This window comes from Protomyctophum bolini (assembly GCF_963924005.1).
Source record: "Protomyctophum bolini genome assembly, chromosome: 17".
Taxonomy (NCBI): Eukaryota; Metazoa; Chordata; class Actinopteri; order Myctophiformes; family Myctophidae; genus Protomyctophum; species Protomyctophum bolini.
In genome coordinates this window covers 6,405,381-6,423,214 of record NC_137878.1, presented here as the reverse complement: position 1 = coordinate 6,423,214, position 17,834 = coordinate 6,405,381, and the positions used below count along the sequence as shown (strand labels likewise).

Below are 17,834 nucleotides of genomic sequence, written 5' to 3'. Positions count from 1 at the left end.
GTAGATTAGTAAATTTAGCAACGGATTTAGCAAATATGCTAATTTCCATCCATACATTGAACACTTAAAAACAAAACTGACGTAAGACACGAGAGAGGATACGAGCCATACAAAAACATAATGCATTTCAAACACAGTAAAAAGAGAAAATAAGAAAAGATTAATACTATTGCTAGGGTAGGCCAACTCTATTGTGGACAATAATCACGTTAAAGGGATTGTGACATTTAAAACACATTTTTGTAGATATTTTGTGTTCTTTGGCTTTTCTTGACATCAATTTCACAAAAAAAAAACCAAATTTGAACATTCAGTGTATTCTCCGCTGTCTGGACTTTTGTGAAGAATTATGCAAATATGACTCGTGGCTTGGACGGCGGAGGCCTACGTAATGTAACGCTAAACCCCGCCCCCTCTCCTCTGCTCCCTGTCTACCAATTCTACTACCCGCCCCCCTCCTCCTCATCCCCGCCCCTCTCCTCTCCTCCACCTGCTCTCCTCTCTTCTTCCTCATTATGTCCGCGACTTTGTTTCAGTATAATAATAATAATAATGGCTTCTAGAGAAAAAGCAATATGCTCCGTTGTCGGCTGTGTCAATCAACACAAGTCCTTGCACTTTCCACCAACTGGCCTAGATGAAGATTCACGCTCTAGGTGGATGCATTTTATTTTTGACGGTAACGTTCCAACCAAGTTGTCAAAGAAGGGACTCTTGGTGTGCGCACATCATTTCACCCCAGAAAGTTTTTCAAATCTCGGACAAGTTCAGAGTGGATTTGCAACCAAACTTTTTATGAACCCAGGAGCAATACCAAGCATTCGTGTCCCAATCCCAACTATAAGTATTTATACTGCAATGATTTGTGTTAAATTGTTGTGCAGTACTATTTGAGTGGACTCACAATAAAAAATCAATCGCCTGCAGCACTCCGAAATGCTTCATGGTAGCCTACTTTTAATTTATAGTCAATCACTGCCACTACCCGCATTAGCTGTGTGTTTGACTATTATTAATCTTTGATTCGTGGCGTGCACCAGCTGTTGTAGATTGCATGTGCTCATTATTGTTCTTGTAATGCGATACAGTGGAATAGCAACGCGCAGCCAACGCTCGTGTGATATAATCCACGTTAAAAGTATGGCGAATAATGATAGGCTATAGTCATTGAGTATGATATCGATGACGATGACATTACACAAGTTTATGTCGACGTGGTCGTGGGGTGAGATATTGCAGGAGTTTCATAGGCGCGTTCGGAAATAGCGCACTAAGCCCACTGGCACTGTGCAATGCAAACTAATAGGCGAGTGCGCTCCGGTGCGGTATTTCCAAACGTGCCTTATTTGTTTACCAACTGTTGCTCGTACGATGACGTTGAATAGAGAATACATGTTACAAAGGGAGTCTACCAACGCGCCTCAAGCCTAAAACGGCTGATCCAGTGCTTCACAGGTGCAGGGACATCAAAGTTGCAAAAGGAGAGGAGACTGGAGCAACACGGACATTTTGAGCCTTTTACGTTTCGACCTTGCGGACGGTCTTCATCAGAGTGGACTCTGATGAAGACCGCAAGGTCGAAACGTTAGTCGTTTTGTATACTCAGCACCTTAATAAAAGGCTCTAAATGTCCGTGTTGCTCCAGTCTCCTCTCCTTTTGCAGCAGAGAATACATGTTGTTGTCCATCCCCTCAGTACATACATGCAGTGATAGTCTTATTATAAATAACATTTTATATAAACTATAAACAAATAGTTATAAAAGGAGAAGAAGTTGCGTGCGTTGGCACTGGCAGCGTTGCTATGGCTGAGATGCTGTGAACTTGTAAAGGAAAAAAAAAAGAACAGTCCCTTTCTCTGAGGGGAGCGGAGAGGTATGGAGGGCTTGAGGGGTGGGGGGGGCGGAGCTGGGTAGTGATTGACAGGAAAGGGGGAATTACCGACATCTACAGGCTAAAATAATGTATTTTTCTATGCCTTCTCAGGATGCATATTACATACACACAAAAACTCCTGGCAAGAAATACTGGAGTGTTCAAAAAAAGTTCAAACTTTTTAGACACGTTTGAAGGACCATGGCCAAGACTTTTAATGTTGTTAAAATTATGTTAAAAATAATGTCATAATACCTTTAAACAACACCCTCAAGTGTAATATTGCAATTCTACAACAGTCACCCTTAAAACTTAGAAAATCGCTGAAAAAAAATATTTTTTCAATGACAGATGTAGTCACTACGACCACAAATGTCCCAAGAAACTAGCTAGCCTAGCCACCGAGTTTGCTAGCGCTCTGGGAGAACAGAGCGGCTGAATTATTTGTTTTGATTAGGTGGTGAACGGTGCTGGTTTGATCAACGGCTAAGAAACCGTTTAAACCAATCAGATTGCTTCCTCTTAACGACCCGTGGTACAATTTACTTTATCTAGCACTTGTTCTTTGGCCTATCCTTCAAGCTCTATAAGCTTCTGTCATAGCCTAATACTTAATTACTTATATAATTACTAATACTTGTGGGTCGTTATGATGGAATTGGCAAGCAGTTCCCCCAGGTGAGGGACAGGAGAGGTCTCTGCTGCTATATAAAAAAAAGCGAATTAAAATGTCAATACCACAGGCAGTGCTCCCGGTAAAAAAATATGATGTCAGGAAAATGGCAAGCTCATCGGATATAGGTGCCATGATCAAAGCATTATGTCATTGGGTATTTGATGACCAGAATAAGCACTACACTATGCGTGCCTCATGGTGTCATTGAGACATTGTATCCCGTTCTAAATCGTACAGTAATAGACTCCGTTTATAGCTGCATTTCTTTTTAAGGTTCAAAGCTCTTGTCTTAACCTTTAAAATGTTAAATAATTTTAAAAATGTCTTCTAAATCATGACAATTTTCTGGAAAAAAAAAACATGTTTCTATGTCAGTAGTTTCCAAAAAGTAGGACCCCCAAAAATATACAGTATGTAATTGGCCGCCCGACCCCCCATCTGAAAATATGTTGTTCCAGGAACCTCTCGGAAGCAAAGGTTTGAGTTAAAAAACGTTCGCTCTGAAATAATATATATATATATTCAAAGATTTGTGCCACATTTCACGACTTTTTCAAAAATAGCAGACCTACAAGTTTGGCGAGTGGCGCGCTACGAGCTTGTAGATCTGCTATTTTTCAACAGCTAAAGTTTAAAACACCCAAAGGGGTTCCCGTGCCCAAAATGCGTTAAGGTTCAAGCTCTTGTCTTTTAAGTGTGGTTCTTTTTTAGAATGGAATGTATACAGCTGTGTGGACTAAATAAATACATGGGGTTGCTTTATAGCTCTATAACCCCAAGCAGTGCACACTGCACAGGTACGTTTCTGCGCCGAACTGAACCGTTTAATCCTAAAGGTAGAAAAGAGGGGCCTGCACGTCTTGTTTGTTTGTTGGTGTAATAGTTTTGAATTCCCCACCACCCACCCACACACCCACCACTCAACACCAGGGAAGTCTGTGCGATGCATCTCGCTATAGTCTTTGCCAAGCAGATTGCCTGACTCAGTCCTTTGTCAGTCCCTCCGGTTTGACGCGACGGCAGAGAAAGCTCTTTGATTATATTATAGACGAGATGGCGGGTTCATCCCACCTAGCGGGTGGCGACATGGCAGCCATCTGCTTAACCCATTCTGACCTGAGATCAGATTCTAAAAAAAAATGTCTTCTACATCCTGACAGTTTTCCATTCTGACCTGAGATCAGATTCTAAAAAAAATGTCTTCTATGTCAGTCGCTCTTCGATTTTTCAAAAATAGCAGACCTACAAGCTCGTTGCGCGCCACTGCTATTTTTTCAATAGCTTAAAGCATAACACAGCGCCAACGCCCAAATGGGTTCTCGCCCAGAATGGGTTAATGTTTACTCGGCAAGTATACCACCAGCTGGGGCCGTCCCCGCTCTTGAGAACTTTCTTCAAAAAAGAAGAAAAAAAAACGTGACATAGAGTGGAGCGTCGCCCCCTTAATGATCGACCCTAATGATTTAACTTCAGCGAGTACTAATATGGCAGGCCATTTCTGGCGGCATTAAGATTAAACGGCTTTTTTTCTGCAGGGCGCCGCTCCGTCTCGCTATAGTGCACACGCCTGATCAGACACCATAGCCTCCCTAGCTGCCTCGTGAGTGTTTACACGTCGGAATTAGTGTGTTTTTCTTTTTTATATTGCTCGTTTGAGTAGAGAGATGGTCGACTTGGGAGGGGCGAATCATTAGCGGGGTGTGCGTTTGATGTTTCATCACCACCACCTGGTCTCATTGGGTGCTTTTGCGGCTTCCTCCTAGTACAGTCCCCAGATCAGAAGCCCATCCGGCATCCACACAGACAGACACCAGTAATTATATACATGCAAGTATTTGAATCCAGGGTTATTATTAACCCATTCTGACCTGAGATCAGATTAAAAAAAAAAAAAAAAGTCTTCTACATCCTGACAGTTTTCTGAAAAAGCCTATGTTTTTCTATGTCAGTCGTTCTTCGATTTTTTCAAAAAATAGCAGACCTATACAAGCTCGTAGCTTGTATAGGTCTGCTATTTTTTGAAAAAATCTGCTATTTTTCATTTGGCTAAAGCATAACATAATGCTAACACCAAAAGGGGTCCCCCTGCCCCAAAATGGGTTAACTGATATGTCCTGTAGCGTGTGCATAATATTGCCAATCCAGGGGGCAATGCAATTAGCTTCGTCAGGGTCATCGAGCGAGCGGTCCGGTAATTCAACACACCCCCCCCCCCCCCTCCCCCCCCCCTCCCGCGGCATAAACCAATGGCACTGCAACAAGGACCCGCCTTATCTCGTCTCGGCAGCCGGGGCTGTGGTGGCGTACCGGACACTGTAAAGAGTCTATTTTTTGGCAGTCATCCAGTCGGTGTCACCCTTCCCTTTCCAACCACCGTCACAGTCATAATAGTATTGAGGTCCGGAGAGGGGGGATTTGTCCGGAGTGTGGACAGAGGACATGTTGAGCTGGCTTAGCGTGGTATAGAGAGTATAGCCCTAGATGGAGGCTTTGCTTACTGTTGTCCTTAAAGGAGAATTCCATACTAAAAGGCTTTCCTACCTTTCTTTGTATAGTTGTTACGTCCCCACCAAAGAGGTCCAGGTGTTATTTTGTGCAAAAGCTCCTTATTGGCTATTTTTCCTACCATAAGCCCTACATGAATTGCATTGGATTGAATGGGAATTGAATAAGGCTATGGGGTGTTCGCTTATTTCCATCGCTCAAAATTATAATTATTTTGTATATATCCTCTCTTCATAATGTAAATAATATCCCAAGCGGCACACTTTACTACTTCTTTAGATGGAAATAAGCAAAGTAGCACAACACCCCATAGCCCCATTCAATTCCCATTCGATTCAATGCAATTCATTGAGGGCTTATGGTAGGGGAAATAGGCAATAAGGAGTTTTTGCACAAAAAAACACCTGGACCTCTTTGGTGGGGACGTAACAACTACAAAGAAAGGTAAGAAAGCCTTCTAGCATGGAATTTTCCTTTAAACACATTTAGTGCTATCATTTATTGACAATTTATAGGACCTAATTCACGCCTGCATCTTTTCCAGTCCATCTCTTGTTTTGAAAAGCTGCATTTTCAGTCGACCGGAAGTGGATTATCCCAGCCAGCTAGGATAAAGTTAATTAAGTCCTCGGCAGACATTGAGACTTTACTTTTCCTACTCATCCCATGGCCTATAGGCGGGGGGCCGTAGGGGTGTCATGGTGGATGCTTGGGGGCAGTCGTGGGTTCTCCAGCGGTCTCTTGTCTTCAGCTGTGCGTAGCAGCAGGGTCTGTAAGCTGCAGCCAGTCCACTCCTTGATGTGGTCCATCCCAGGACTTTCTTCTCTGCCTGCCTCGTCTCCGCTTCCCCTCCCACTGTCCCCCCCCCGTAGGACGGTCTTTGACCAGCGAGGTATATGCCTTGTGACATGACCAATACCAGGCCAGTTTTGCGACACTTCACTGTTGAGAGTATAGTAGCCTCGGAAACCCATACGTTTTTATTTCCAGGGAGTAAAAAAAAAGTCTGGGTCTGAGTCCACTTCAATTCGGCATAGAGTAGCGCAAACATTGCTCACTCTCTGCTGATTTCTGATCGTCTGCACCTTTGTTAAATTGACACACATGTACATACACGCACACACTCCTCTCTCTCTCTCTCTCTCTGTCCCTCTAAGTAATTAGTCTCATGAGTTTCTGCCTATGCCATGAAAAGCATAGGTGAGTTCCAGGCTAAGAGTATACAGTTGTGACAAAATGCACATTATATTATTATCTGCTTTTTCCAATGTGTGTGTTTGTATACGTGTGATATGAATACATGCAAAACCCTGTGATATATGCACTTCCAATTCATGTGGGAGGTAATGGGCCTGATTAGCATGACAGTGATTGCCACACGCCACTTGACAAATAGAGGGTGTGGTGCAGGAAGACGAGAGACCTGTGTACTAGTGTGAACGGGGGTGAGAAGGAGATCTCATAGGTGCCAGGGTCGGTGGTTAGTGGGAAAGTCACATCGACTAACTACTGGTAAACCTGCAGCCTAAACTACAATCTACAGACTGTCGGGCTCAGCCAAACGCGGAGTAAGCGGCCGTGTTGGAATGCTGGGGAGACTGTGTCGTCTGCGCTGGGTTCATGCATGAACTGCCGGTCAACGGGGAGCATCGCGGGTGAGAGAAATCCGGGTTCTGTTGGATTACCGGTGGATTATAGTTTGGGGCATCCCTAACTTGCGTTTCATGTGGATCTGACGAACTATACTGTGGGAGCGTACTGAGAGGAGGACGGTCGCGGGACCGTTGATTCAGAGCGCCTGCCTCGCGTGACGAACTTGTTTGTGTTTGTTGTTTACAACTGACGTTGGGACTTTGTTGGGTTGAAGGGGGATTGAGGAATTGAGTGTTGATTTGTTCTGCGTGTTTATTATTTTGGTATACGGTCAGAAGCAAGTGTGTTGTATGTCCGATTGATTGATTTAGTTATTGAATATGTGAGTTTCATTAAGCTAAAAACCTGCCGATCCCGCCTTTTTCCTTTAGTTAATGATTTTCCTTTCTAAACAAAAGGCCGATTGTTACACAGTAGTGGCTCCTGTTCTCCAGCATGGGGCGGTGACTATCTGTCTAACGTAGTATCGCTTGTCCAGGTGTTCTTTATTATGATATGTGTATAGCGTCCTTCTGTAAGCACTTGTTCTCGAAGGACTGTATTCTAGCGCTCGGTGTGAGATAGACTATACAGCATATGAGATTTACAGTTTCCACACACTATAGGGAGATAATTCACATGAACGTATCGTTACTTACCCTGGAGTCAGACGGTACGTTACGGTTTCTATCTGCTCTTTGGAACCGGTTTTCTTGTACCGTATTATTCAACCCATTTTGGGCGGCCGTTTTGGTGTTAGCATTACGTTATGCTTTTAGCTATTGAAAAACAATGGGGGTTTCCTCGTCATAACTCCACGGGGTCCGCCTGCAGTCCCCACTCTTAACCACTAGGGCCGACCGGGCGCCTCAACGTTGGAGAGCTTCACTGCAGGGGCCTTGGCATATATACGTATACTTATAGCAAATGGCGTCCCATAGCTGAGGGGTACATATACTGTATAATATACAGTACGTACTGTACTACGTGGTAGAGAAATAAGTGAGTATTGAGCAATATGCAATAAAACACTTTCAGGCCCACATATATCGTTGCATTAATATTAAAGCCAACTCGTGGCTCTATTGTGCATTGCATCTACCATGTGTACTGTATATACAGTATGTCAAAACTCGCCCACAGAATCAATATATTAGCCTCTGTATCGATTCACATATCGTCTGGAGTATACGTAATATACGTCTACTGTACCTCTGTATCGATTCACATATCGTCTGGAGTATACGTAATATACGTCTACTGTACCTCTGTATCGATTCACACATATCGTCTGGAGTATATATACAGTATATCTCGATTTATTGAAACCGAACACTATAGTGTAGAGTTTTCAAGTAAACAGCCACATGGGAGGCCATACTATAGGCCATGAACCTGAAACCCCTGTGTTTGCTTTTCTTAATCACATACGAGACCAATTTCTGTGGATCCTGTTTTTTTTTTTTCTTCTTATTTGTATACGTTTGTATACGACCTTGACAACTTTGACTGAGAGGGAATCATCGGGGTGTATATAAATGCTGTTAAATATTTCTAAAGTTATACTTTTTTTAACAGCATAGCCCACCACAGTGGCCTCGGCGACATTGATGTGTTGTGACTATAGCGGAGCGCCAAAGGTCAGCGCGCTCCTCACACCGCGCATTGCTGTCACCTCGTCTGCGCTCGGTGTGCACAAGGACTGCGGTTTGTTTACGGCATTTCGGCTCCACTGTTAATCCTTTATCCTTGTATTTCCTTGTTGTGTTTCTCCCCCCCCAGTGTGGCTCTGCAGGAGTCTATTATCTATAGCCTTCTTCTGTAAGAGGGTCAGCCTTCGGTGTCTGGGTGGTTTGACCTATTAATCACATGGTGTATGTGAAGGGGAAAATGAAAATAAAAAGAAAAAGTGTGTGTGTGTGTGTGTGTGTGTGTGTGTGTGTGTGTGTGTGTGTGTGTGTGTGTGTGTGTGTGTGTGTGTGTGTGCGACCAGTTATGTATTAAATGTCTATTATGTGCTTGCCAGGGCTACATTATCCGGCGCGTCCCTGCAGCACTCCTCTCAGATATCCATGATGAGATCATTGGGGAAAAAAATGCCATTTATTTATTTTAGTAAGGCAGCTGCAGGCCTCTTCTTTTTATTTATTTAATTTTTTAAAGCATTCCTTAAGTGCTTTTTGTAGTAAGAGCGTCATTTGTGTCCTGCACGCTGCCTTTGACAGCTGCCTAGAGAGACCGAGGCAAGTTCCATTTGCAGTACAAGACATGTGAATGAGAACTCTCACACCTGGCTGCATCAGAGCCGCACTCTGGAGCCTGGGATTTAGGCTTGGATTATAATGAAAAAGGTTTTCCTTTGGCTGGCCAGCAGTCAAGTTGTCCATGGGAATAAGAGGTTTCTCTGGGCTGGCAGGAACGACTCAGAATGAAAGACGTTTTGCTGGAGGGATTAGGCTAGAAGGGGTTGACAGAAGTTTGCTGAGTTGTTCTGGAGGGGGTGAGGTGGAGGACGGTTGATTGGCAAAGTCTTTTGCGAGAGACTTGACGACGCCTAGGGGAAAAGTTGAACACTGACTAGTCTCTACACTTACAGCTATAGCCATGTTATATTGTTATTATGCAGAGAGAGGAGGCAGCTCTTTGCCGTCGGGTATAACTTTTGTCTCCGTTGTGTGGTGGTCGTCGTGTCCATATATGGGATGGTGACCAACATTGTCTGTGGACTGCTGTGTGTGTGTGTGTGTGTGTGTGTGTGTGTGTACGCACGCACGTGCAGGTGGGGTTAGAGATATTGTATACAAGCATGTGGGCACACTGTGTGACTGCCTGGTTGGCTCGAAATGGATTTTTCAATCAATGAATTATGAATAAGTCACAACGAAGACAGACACAGCAGCTCAACTGTTTTTTTCCTGGGGAAATAACGGTAGCTAAAATATAGTGTGCGCACACACACACACGCACACGCACGCACACACACACACACACACACACACACACACACACACACACACACACACACACACACATTTTTAATACCTAAAAAAAAAAGAACGGAAATGACTGCATCAAATGTTTTTTTTCTAATTGGGATTATTGTACTTATTTAAAAATCACACACCCGTGTGAAGTGAGTGGCGCTCTTATCATCATTATACATCATCATACATCATCTCATTCCGGCCAATCACAACACTCAAAGCTGGCCATTCATTGTCAATGGCATTCGATATTTGTGTTCACACAAACCCTCATACGATTTTTTGTCAACTAAATCTACAGTCGATTTAGTCGACACAGATGTATTTTGGAGGGCCTTGATGCCATCGTAATGACTGTTTTTTACACTCCCTGAAAATAGCCGAGTTACAAGCTCACAACGCATCATATAGCGCCCGTTGTGAGCCTGTAGATCTATTTTCAGCATGCGACCAAGTGTAAAATGACTCACAGTCTTGTCCACTATAGTCCCTTCCTAAGTTCCTAAAATTTAAGTCTAGTTTTTAGTTGACAAAATTGTCAACATACAGTATTTAGTTTTAGCTATCATAGCTTAGTTTTCATTTAGTTTTCTGCAGTGAAAAAAGGTAGTCGACGGACATTTTTTTGTCATAGTATTAGTCGACCAAATCAACACTGGTAAGACAGTTCAGGGTGGTGGCACAGGTGAGACAGAACAAGCATTTGAGCAGTAGTATAGTATGCCATGGCCCATGATGCGGTTGCTGTGTTAACTGGCTGCACCAGCAATCAGCAAAGGTGTCCTTTTTGAATGGTTTCCTTCTTGGCTTGTGTTTACAATCCTGTCTAGGGGAAGGATGGATTGTGACATAAAGTTGGAGAGTGAAACCCAGTTTTTATTTTCACATAATATGTGACTTGAATTCGAATATTATGAAATGATGCACGCACGCACGCACGCACGCACGCACGCACACCAATAACCAATACCAACAACAGTAATACCAATTGCCTAAGAGAGACCCTACTTGTGTGTGGAACGAGCTTCTACATCTTCTTTCTTGCCATGGTCTCCTGAAATCTTCTTCCCTTAATTTAGGTTCTTGGAGAAATAACATGATGTGAATTGTGAACGGACTTATCATTTTGTCTTGCCAAGATATGACCTGTGATATTCCTTTCAACTATCCGGCAAAAAAACCTTAGCAGACTGAATAAATAGCAAATCCCAGCAGGGTGTCTGTGCCCTCTCCCTTTGAAGCAAAAAACATGATTTGGAGACAAAGCATAATTCCAGCATGTGCACAGCAGCACATATTGGTAATACTGTATATGCCACATGGGGCTGGGTTGGGCTTGGCTTTAACCATATTTGTTTGGCTTTAACCGGTATTTGTCCATATCGCCCCCCCCCTATAGTGAAATGTCATTGGAATTAATATATCGGTTAAAAATAACGGGAGGAAAAACGCTTAGAAAGTGGATGAAATGGAGGAAAGCCGGATCTCTATATATATACCAAATACGAATATGGAAACATGGCTTTTTCAGAAAACTGTCAGGATGTAGAAGACATTTTTTTAGAATCGGATCTCAGGTCAGAATGGACAACTCTCAGGATGTGGAAGACATTTTTTTTAGAATCTGAGCTCAGGTCAGAATGGGTTAAGGTTTTTGGATGTGAAGGGAGGTATATAGCAAAGCACCTGGCGATGATTAATGAGTTACCCCCCCTCCGCCCTCATGCCAGCCGGGAATGAGAAGCTGTCCTGCTCGCTTTCCCCCCCCCCCATGTGTGCACAAACACTCTGTCACAAGGCTGTGCTGCTGTCTCTTGATCTCCTCTCTTGATTTCTCACGCGTACATTTTGGGCATACAGTACACCCCCCCTCCCCCTCCCCCCCGACGTCATCTGTGGATTCACTGATTCTCTCCACACTGAGTCACATTTTAAGTTAACCCATTTAGGTGTGACGTCAAAAAAAAAAAAAAAAAAAAGTCTTCTAAGTGATAGTCAAAAATAGCAGACCTATACAAGCTCGTAGCGCTATGAGCTTGTAGATCTGCTATTTTTCAATAGCTAAAGCACGACATGATACACCAAAAAGGGGTTCGCGCCCAAAATGGGGTAAAGGACAACTTAGGTTTTTGTTTTTGTTCATTTATGCACCAGGCCGAATGTTATAGCCATCCTAATTGGCTATAACATTAATTGGCCTAACATTGCAGGATTGGCCCCGTTTTGAACAAAAAAGCCTCAAATCATGAAAGCAGCGTGTAATTTACGTGAAATCTTTCACAGACTTTCCTACTAGGCTGAGGAATATATCCCACACCCTTTTCACATTGGCCAGTTATAGCGCCACCAACAGGTGGACTTTTAGCAAAACACATCTTTGAAACAAAATGCCTCAAATCATCCAATTGCCATCCAAGGCGTAAGAAGAAATTGCACCCTTTTCACATTGGCCTCTTATAGCGCCACCAGGAGGCCTTATGCAAACCTGCATTTGCTGCTTTCTTTCATTGTAGGGATTTTAGCTATTTTTGACAGGGAGGGGCGGGGGCATTCGAACATGGGGCTAAATATGTATTATTTTACACAATGCCATAGCGATTTCATTTTTAATATTTATTTACTATAGTCCTACTAGACCTCATACGATTAAATCCGGCTACAACATATCTACTGAATGTGAAGGGGGAGTTATAACAAACTGACATATTGGCTGTTGACATCCTGCTTCGGGCTAAGCTTTTTTTTTTATACTACCCAGACGACGACGCTATTTTGGGCTTATGTCCACTCTTGTGTTTTTTTTAAAAGACAATAGTTGAGTCACCTATTAGCCTACAGTCACACAGGAGCGACCCCCCCCCCCACACACACTGTATTCTGACCTTGGATGGAGGTCGGCTTCAAGTAGGTTTTTTTTTTTAATATACATATTTGATGGGATATGATTCCGAAGGCCCCCCCCCCCCCCCCCCCAGCTGCTGTGCATTAGAGCTGATTAGCTGTGGAGGGATAAGGTTATCTCCCAGTGCTATGCCTCTCCATTAGTGTCAGCTGGAACAGGTATAATTGTCCTTTTGGAGGAGGCAGCCCCCCTCCTCCTCCTCCTCCTCCACCTCACGGTGGGTTTTCTGTGTCTCGGCCTTTAGGTACGCAAGTGGCGGAAAAAAGTACTCTGACGGATGTTTTTACTCAACCCGTTTTGACCTGAGATCAGATTCTAAAAATGTCTTCTCCGTCCTGACAGTTTTCTGAAAAGGCCGTGTTTTCTATGTCGGTCGTTCTTCGATTTTTCAAAAATAGCACCACACAGTACGGAATTCAAAAAGTACAAAAGTGTTGGCATCAAAATGTACTTATATTATAAGTATACCAAACATAGAAAGTACTCACTATGCATAATGTGTACAAATACTTGTTTAAATTGCAGATCTGCAAGCTCACAATCTGTCACATCAGGGCACATTGCGAGTTTGTAGATCTGCTATTTTCAAATAGCCAAAAAAAAAAAAAAATATATATATATATATATATATAGGGCTGAAGCAAGCAACAATTGTATAAATACAGTAACCATTTTGGGGCGGGAGCCGGGAACCCCTTTTGGTGTTAGCATTATGTTATGCTTTAGCCATTGGAAAATAGCAGATCTACAAGCTCATAGCGTGCCACCGAGTGGCGCGCTATGATCTTGCAGGTCTGCTTTTTTTGAAAGATCGAAGAACGACTGACACACAGAAACATAGGCTTGTTCAGAAAACTGTCAGGATGTATAGAAGACACTTTTTAGAATCTGATCTCAGGTCAAAATGGGTTAAGTAAATGCACTTAGTTACTTCCCGTTGGATCCACTCAACGCACCGTGAAAGCAGCCATGCCTTTAATGAGCCAAGCGTGGCAGAGAGAAGCCCTCCGGTTGAAAATGTACTGAGCGTTCAGCTTTCGCTTTCACTCGGCTCTCCCCCTTGGCAGCACCCGTCTTCTCCGCGGCGTCGACTCCGTCAGCAGCCGGCTAGCTTGACAGCGATCCAACCTCGGCGGGGCTCACAGTATAGCATGTAATGTGAGTCGAGTCGAGTTCGCAAGAGATCCCTGTTCATTATTTGTATTTTGTTATTTTTGCCCCCCTTCCACCAAGCAACCCGTCACCCTCCTCTATACCAACACACCAGAGAAATGTTCCGTTTCTTTTTTGTGACTTTTAACACTTGCCAAACGTTTGGCAGTTGGACAGCAGGTTAGCATTCTTTGTGAAATGGGAGGCTTACAGTGTGTGGGGGAGGTCTTGGCATTCTTTATTTCTTGAAATGCATGCTGAGCTGGCTGGCAGGCATGTGTGCACAAAGGGGCGACATGCAATAGGAGTTTTTTACAACGCTCAGCATCTGTGGTTGACCAGTGAGCACTATTGCCTAAAGTGTGGAGCTAAAAGGGTCAACTGACTTCTTCCAAAGTTAGTTATTTCTTCCAAAGTTAGTTATTTGTCTCGGCAACAACAGCAACAACATTGAGGTGATATGGACGTAAAAAAGACCTGCTGACAAACTTGCTTTCTCTTTCACGCATGGGTATTTTTATCAAAGGCCCTGTGAATAAGGTTATAGGGAGAACCGTATAGCTTTTCTATCATGCATGCATTTTGTCTTTTTTTTCCTTTTGTACTTTAACCAGACCCCTTTTTTGTTTTGTTCTTTTCCCCTTTTCAGGTTCAACTACAGATCGACGCATCATCTCACCACCAATGGCTTCTACGAGTTCCTTAATTGGTTCGACGAGAGAGCGTGGTACCCGCTGGGCAGGATTGTCGGGGGAACGGTGAGGCTTTTTTTTTGCGCTCGACTCCCCCCTGCATGCTATTGCTACACAGTATGCTTCGTGTCCTTTTTTTAGACCGGTGCTAGGAAACGGATCTGTAACGATGCAGAGATGCTGCTGTTTTTCCTACTGTATATGCATGCGCGGCCATGAGGCCCTGCGTTTTACATGAGCTCTGCCTCTCTGCACTCTGGAAATTGTTTTAGAAAGTGTGACGGGATAAGTGGGGGAGTGTGTGGAGGCATTGTAACAATCACTATACCGCTGAGGGGGCTGGCAGAGCGGCATGCGGCTCAAAGCACATCGTATAAAGCATGAGGCAAGAAACACCGTTTATTATATATATATATAGCCATTCTACACGTGTGGGGAGTCACAAGTGGGTCAGAGAGTATATATTTGCCCATAATTCTAAGCATTTAGCCGTCACGTGGTGCCCCAGATGTCCAGGCATTTTTTACTGATCCTAGGCTATTAACCCATTCTGACCTGAGATCAGATTCATACGAGGTTTCCACTGGACACACACTGGTCTGATTAACCAAATTCTGACCTGAGATCAGATTCTAAAATGTCAGTCGTTCTTTGATTTTTCAAAAATAGCGAAAGCATAACATGATGCTAATACCAAAATGGGTTCCCGTTTCAGAATGGGTTGAAAGTGTCATGTTGTCGATCACACAGGTATTCTATACACTTTCGAATACCCCCCTTGGAGGTTTTCGGAACTTTGACACTGTACTGTGTCTTCCTGTGGTCTAGGGCTCCAGGTGAGGTGCTTTAGTGCTTCTCTCCCCCCCCCCCCCCCCCACACCCCCACCCCAACCACAGACGGTAACAAGACAACTCACCCCGTTTCTGTTTTCCTCCCAGAATCTTCCCCAGTGAGGGGTGGGAGAGGCTGGACAGTGAATTTCTCTAACTGTAAACTTTCATGACAGCAGGCAGCCTAAGTACAAATTATAATTTCTGAAAAGCTACTATACAGTGAAGTCTGTTCACAGAAGTTGTTGTAGGATATGTGGGGGATTATCTGACGAGGTACCATTTGAGTGGGCAAAACCTTACATATCATAATATAATTCAGCTAATGTCTGTCTGTGTGTGTGTCTGTCTGTGTGTGTGTGTCAGTCTGTCTGTGTGTATGTGTGTGTCAGAAACACTGTCATAGCTCCACACTGCCTGCACCAAATCACTCCCACTTTTCACACATAATTTACCATAATCATATGGAGGTCTTCACGAAGCCCTTTTTTCGATTTGACACATTAATGATTAATAATGAATGTATTACTGCGTCTCACAACGGGTAAGGGCTAGTACTAAGTAATACTAAATTGTTTATAGGGTCAATATAAGTACAATCATATAGGAGTATCTTTTTATATTTTTCCAAAAAAAGAATACAAACAGCCAATAGCAAATTACAAAGTTATCCCCCCTCACTGGTGAAAAGTCCGGGAGGAGTGTGAGTTTTCAGTCCAGTATTCCCACAGACAGCATGGGTCCCTCTTTCCTGGGACAGTGAATGGGGTACAAGCTGGTTTTATCTGGAAGGGGCTGGGGCAGGGCTGCCTGTGCCTGTGGCTGTCACAGGCAGCCCTGCCTTTTTTACTAGGGCTGACCTCGAATAGTCAACTAATCGATCGCTTTCTGACTGTTTTTAATCAATCTCCAATGTGCATGTGGTGTGGAGTGTGTCTGCCTGTGTGGCAATGTGCGCTGGCCTGATAGACTCCAGAATCTCAATCTCACCTGCTGTGCTCAATCTGGCTAATGACAAGCCTCTCAGTCGATGTTCACCAAAAAACAAAAAAAAAGATTGGGTGGGGGTGCTCAGTCGAATATCAGTCGACTAACAGCACATTTATTCATATTAATTTCGACTATACGAATCCTTAGTCGGGGACAGCTCTACTTTTTACCAACTGCTGTGAAAAGTGTAAAGAATTACCACCTGCCGACGGAGGGTCATTTATCTCCCGATTGTTTCCCCCTGCCTGCCTTCCTTCCTTACGCCCCTCAGCCTTATGTCTGCAGCCACCAGGAAGATGGAGCGTGTGAGTCACAAACGCTTTGTTGGGCCAAGTGCTGTGGTTTATTACCGAGGATTTTACCTCTGTGGGTTTCCTTCTGTGATGATCCAAGCATTTTGTAAGCGAAGAGAAGAGTAAATTACACTGTTCTCATGTAAAAAGTCGACATTTTGGCCTAAGCGTGGCAATACTCCAGTGGCGTTCATCCTCTGGCAAAGCGTGATTGTGCACGGCAAGTTCCACGACAACCCATATCCGTCCAGATAACTTTGGGACAAAACAAAAAAATGGACGGACGAAAGGATGGCTCCATATAGAGCCCTGCTGCTAGTGTGGCTAAACGTAGAATTTAAAACAAATAAAATGGAGTGGAAAGGGAATAGGTTCACCTATAGTACAGTGGAAACAAGCTGGTGGGGTAGAGGTAGAGTGTAATGCACGCATGTTTGGTACATCATCAACTATACTCATGTCATAATACATAGTTATTTATTGTCAACTCTATATCCTCCATGTAATTGTCTAGTCTCATAATAACACATGTGAGACAATACACAGTTCACATGAACTGTAGGATTTGTTCACGGCTATATAATTTGCAAGGTGCACACATGGGTTTAATGTTTGGCCGTGTGACTGGGATAATGGATAACGTGAATGAAACCATTTGTTATGAGAAAATAACTGCACTTCATTGCAACATGTGTAGCACCCCCTCATTTCTTTCTTATTTATTTTTTATGAAATTTAGAGTAGCCAGTCATTTTTTCCTCTATGAAATAATGAGACTCAACCCTGACACACCACGCTGGGCAAGACCTACGCTGTGTAGACCATTGGTTCCCAACCGTTTTTATACTGAAGTACCACCTCAGAAAATATTTGTCTCTCCAAGTACCACCATAATAACTGATGTTAAAATACAGGAGCGTAATACATGTCCTTTTTGTTCTATTCCTAAGCCAATAATCCTGCTGCTCTGACAAAACTCTTGTCTAATCACTAATCAGCACAGCTGATGACATTTCTAATGTGATTAATCCGTTCTTAAATCGGCTAGGTGTGCTGTCATGCTCATTTGAGCACGGCTGGAGAGCCTATTTCAACCAATTGCTTGGTCGGAAGAACTACCTGTATAGTAATATAAATTTATTCATTTCACTTTTGTCTTTTTTTAATTTTTTCGGGGCAACTCCTCTGAGTACCACCGGAGGAGGGCTCAAGTACAACCAGTGGTACTAGTGCCAGTGGGTACAGTACAGCTCAAGGAAATTACATTGATGCTTCACAAAATCAGTTTACATTATCCATGAAT

General features: G+C 43.4%; 1 protein-coding gene across 2 annotated transcripts in view; it reads left to right on the top strand.

Moving 5' to 3' along the window:
* The window catches only part of LOC308332402 (dolichyl-diphosphooligosaccharide--protein glycosyltransferase subunit STT3B-like), a 186,164-nt gene that overhangs the window by 59,593 nt on the left and 108,737 nt on the right, over positions 1-17,834 (top strand). For both annotated transcript variants that reach the window (XR_013965710.1, XM_080788293.1), the window contains exon 2: positions 14,375-14,483. Coding sequence is in view for 1 of the 2 variants with exons in the window: in XM_080788293.1 (XP_080644419.1) it covers positions 14,375-14,483 (109 nt within the window). In the remaining variant the exon portion in view is untranslated. The remainder of the gene's footprint in view (positions 1-14,374; positions 14,484-17,834) is intronic.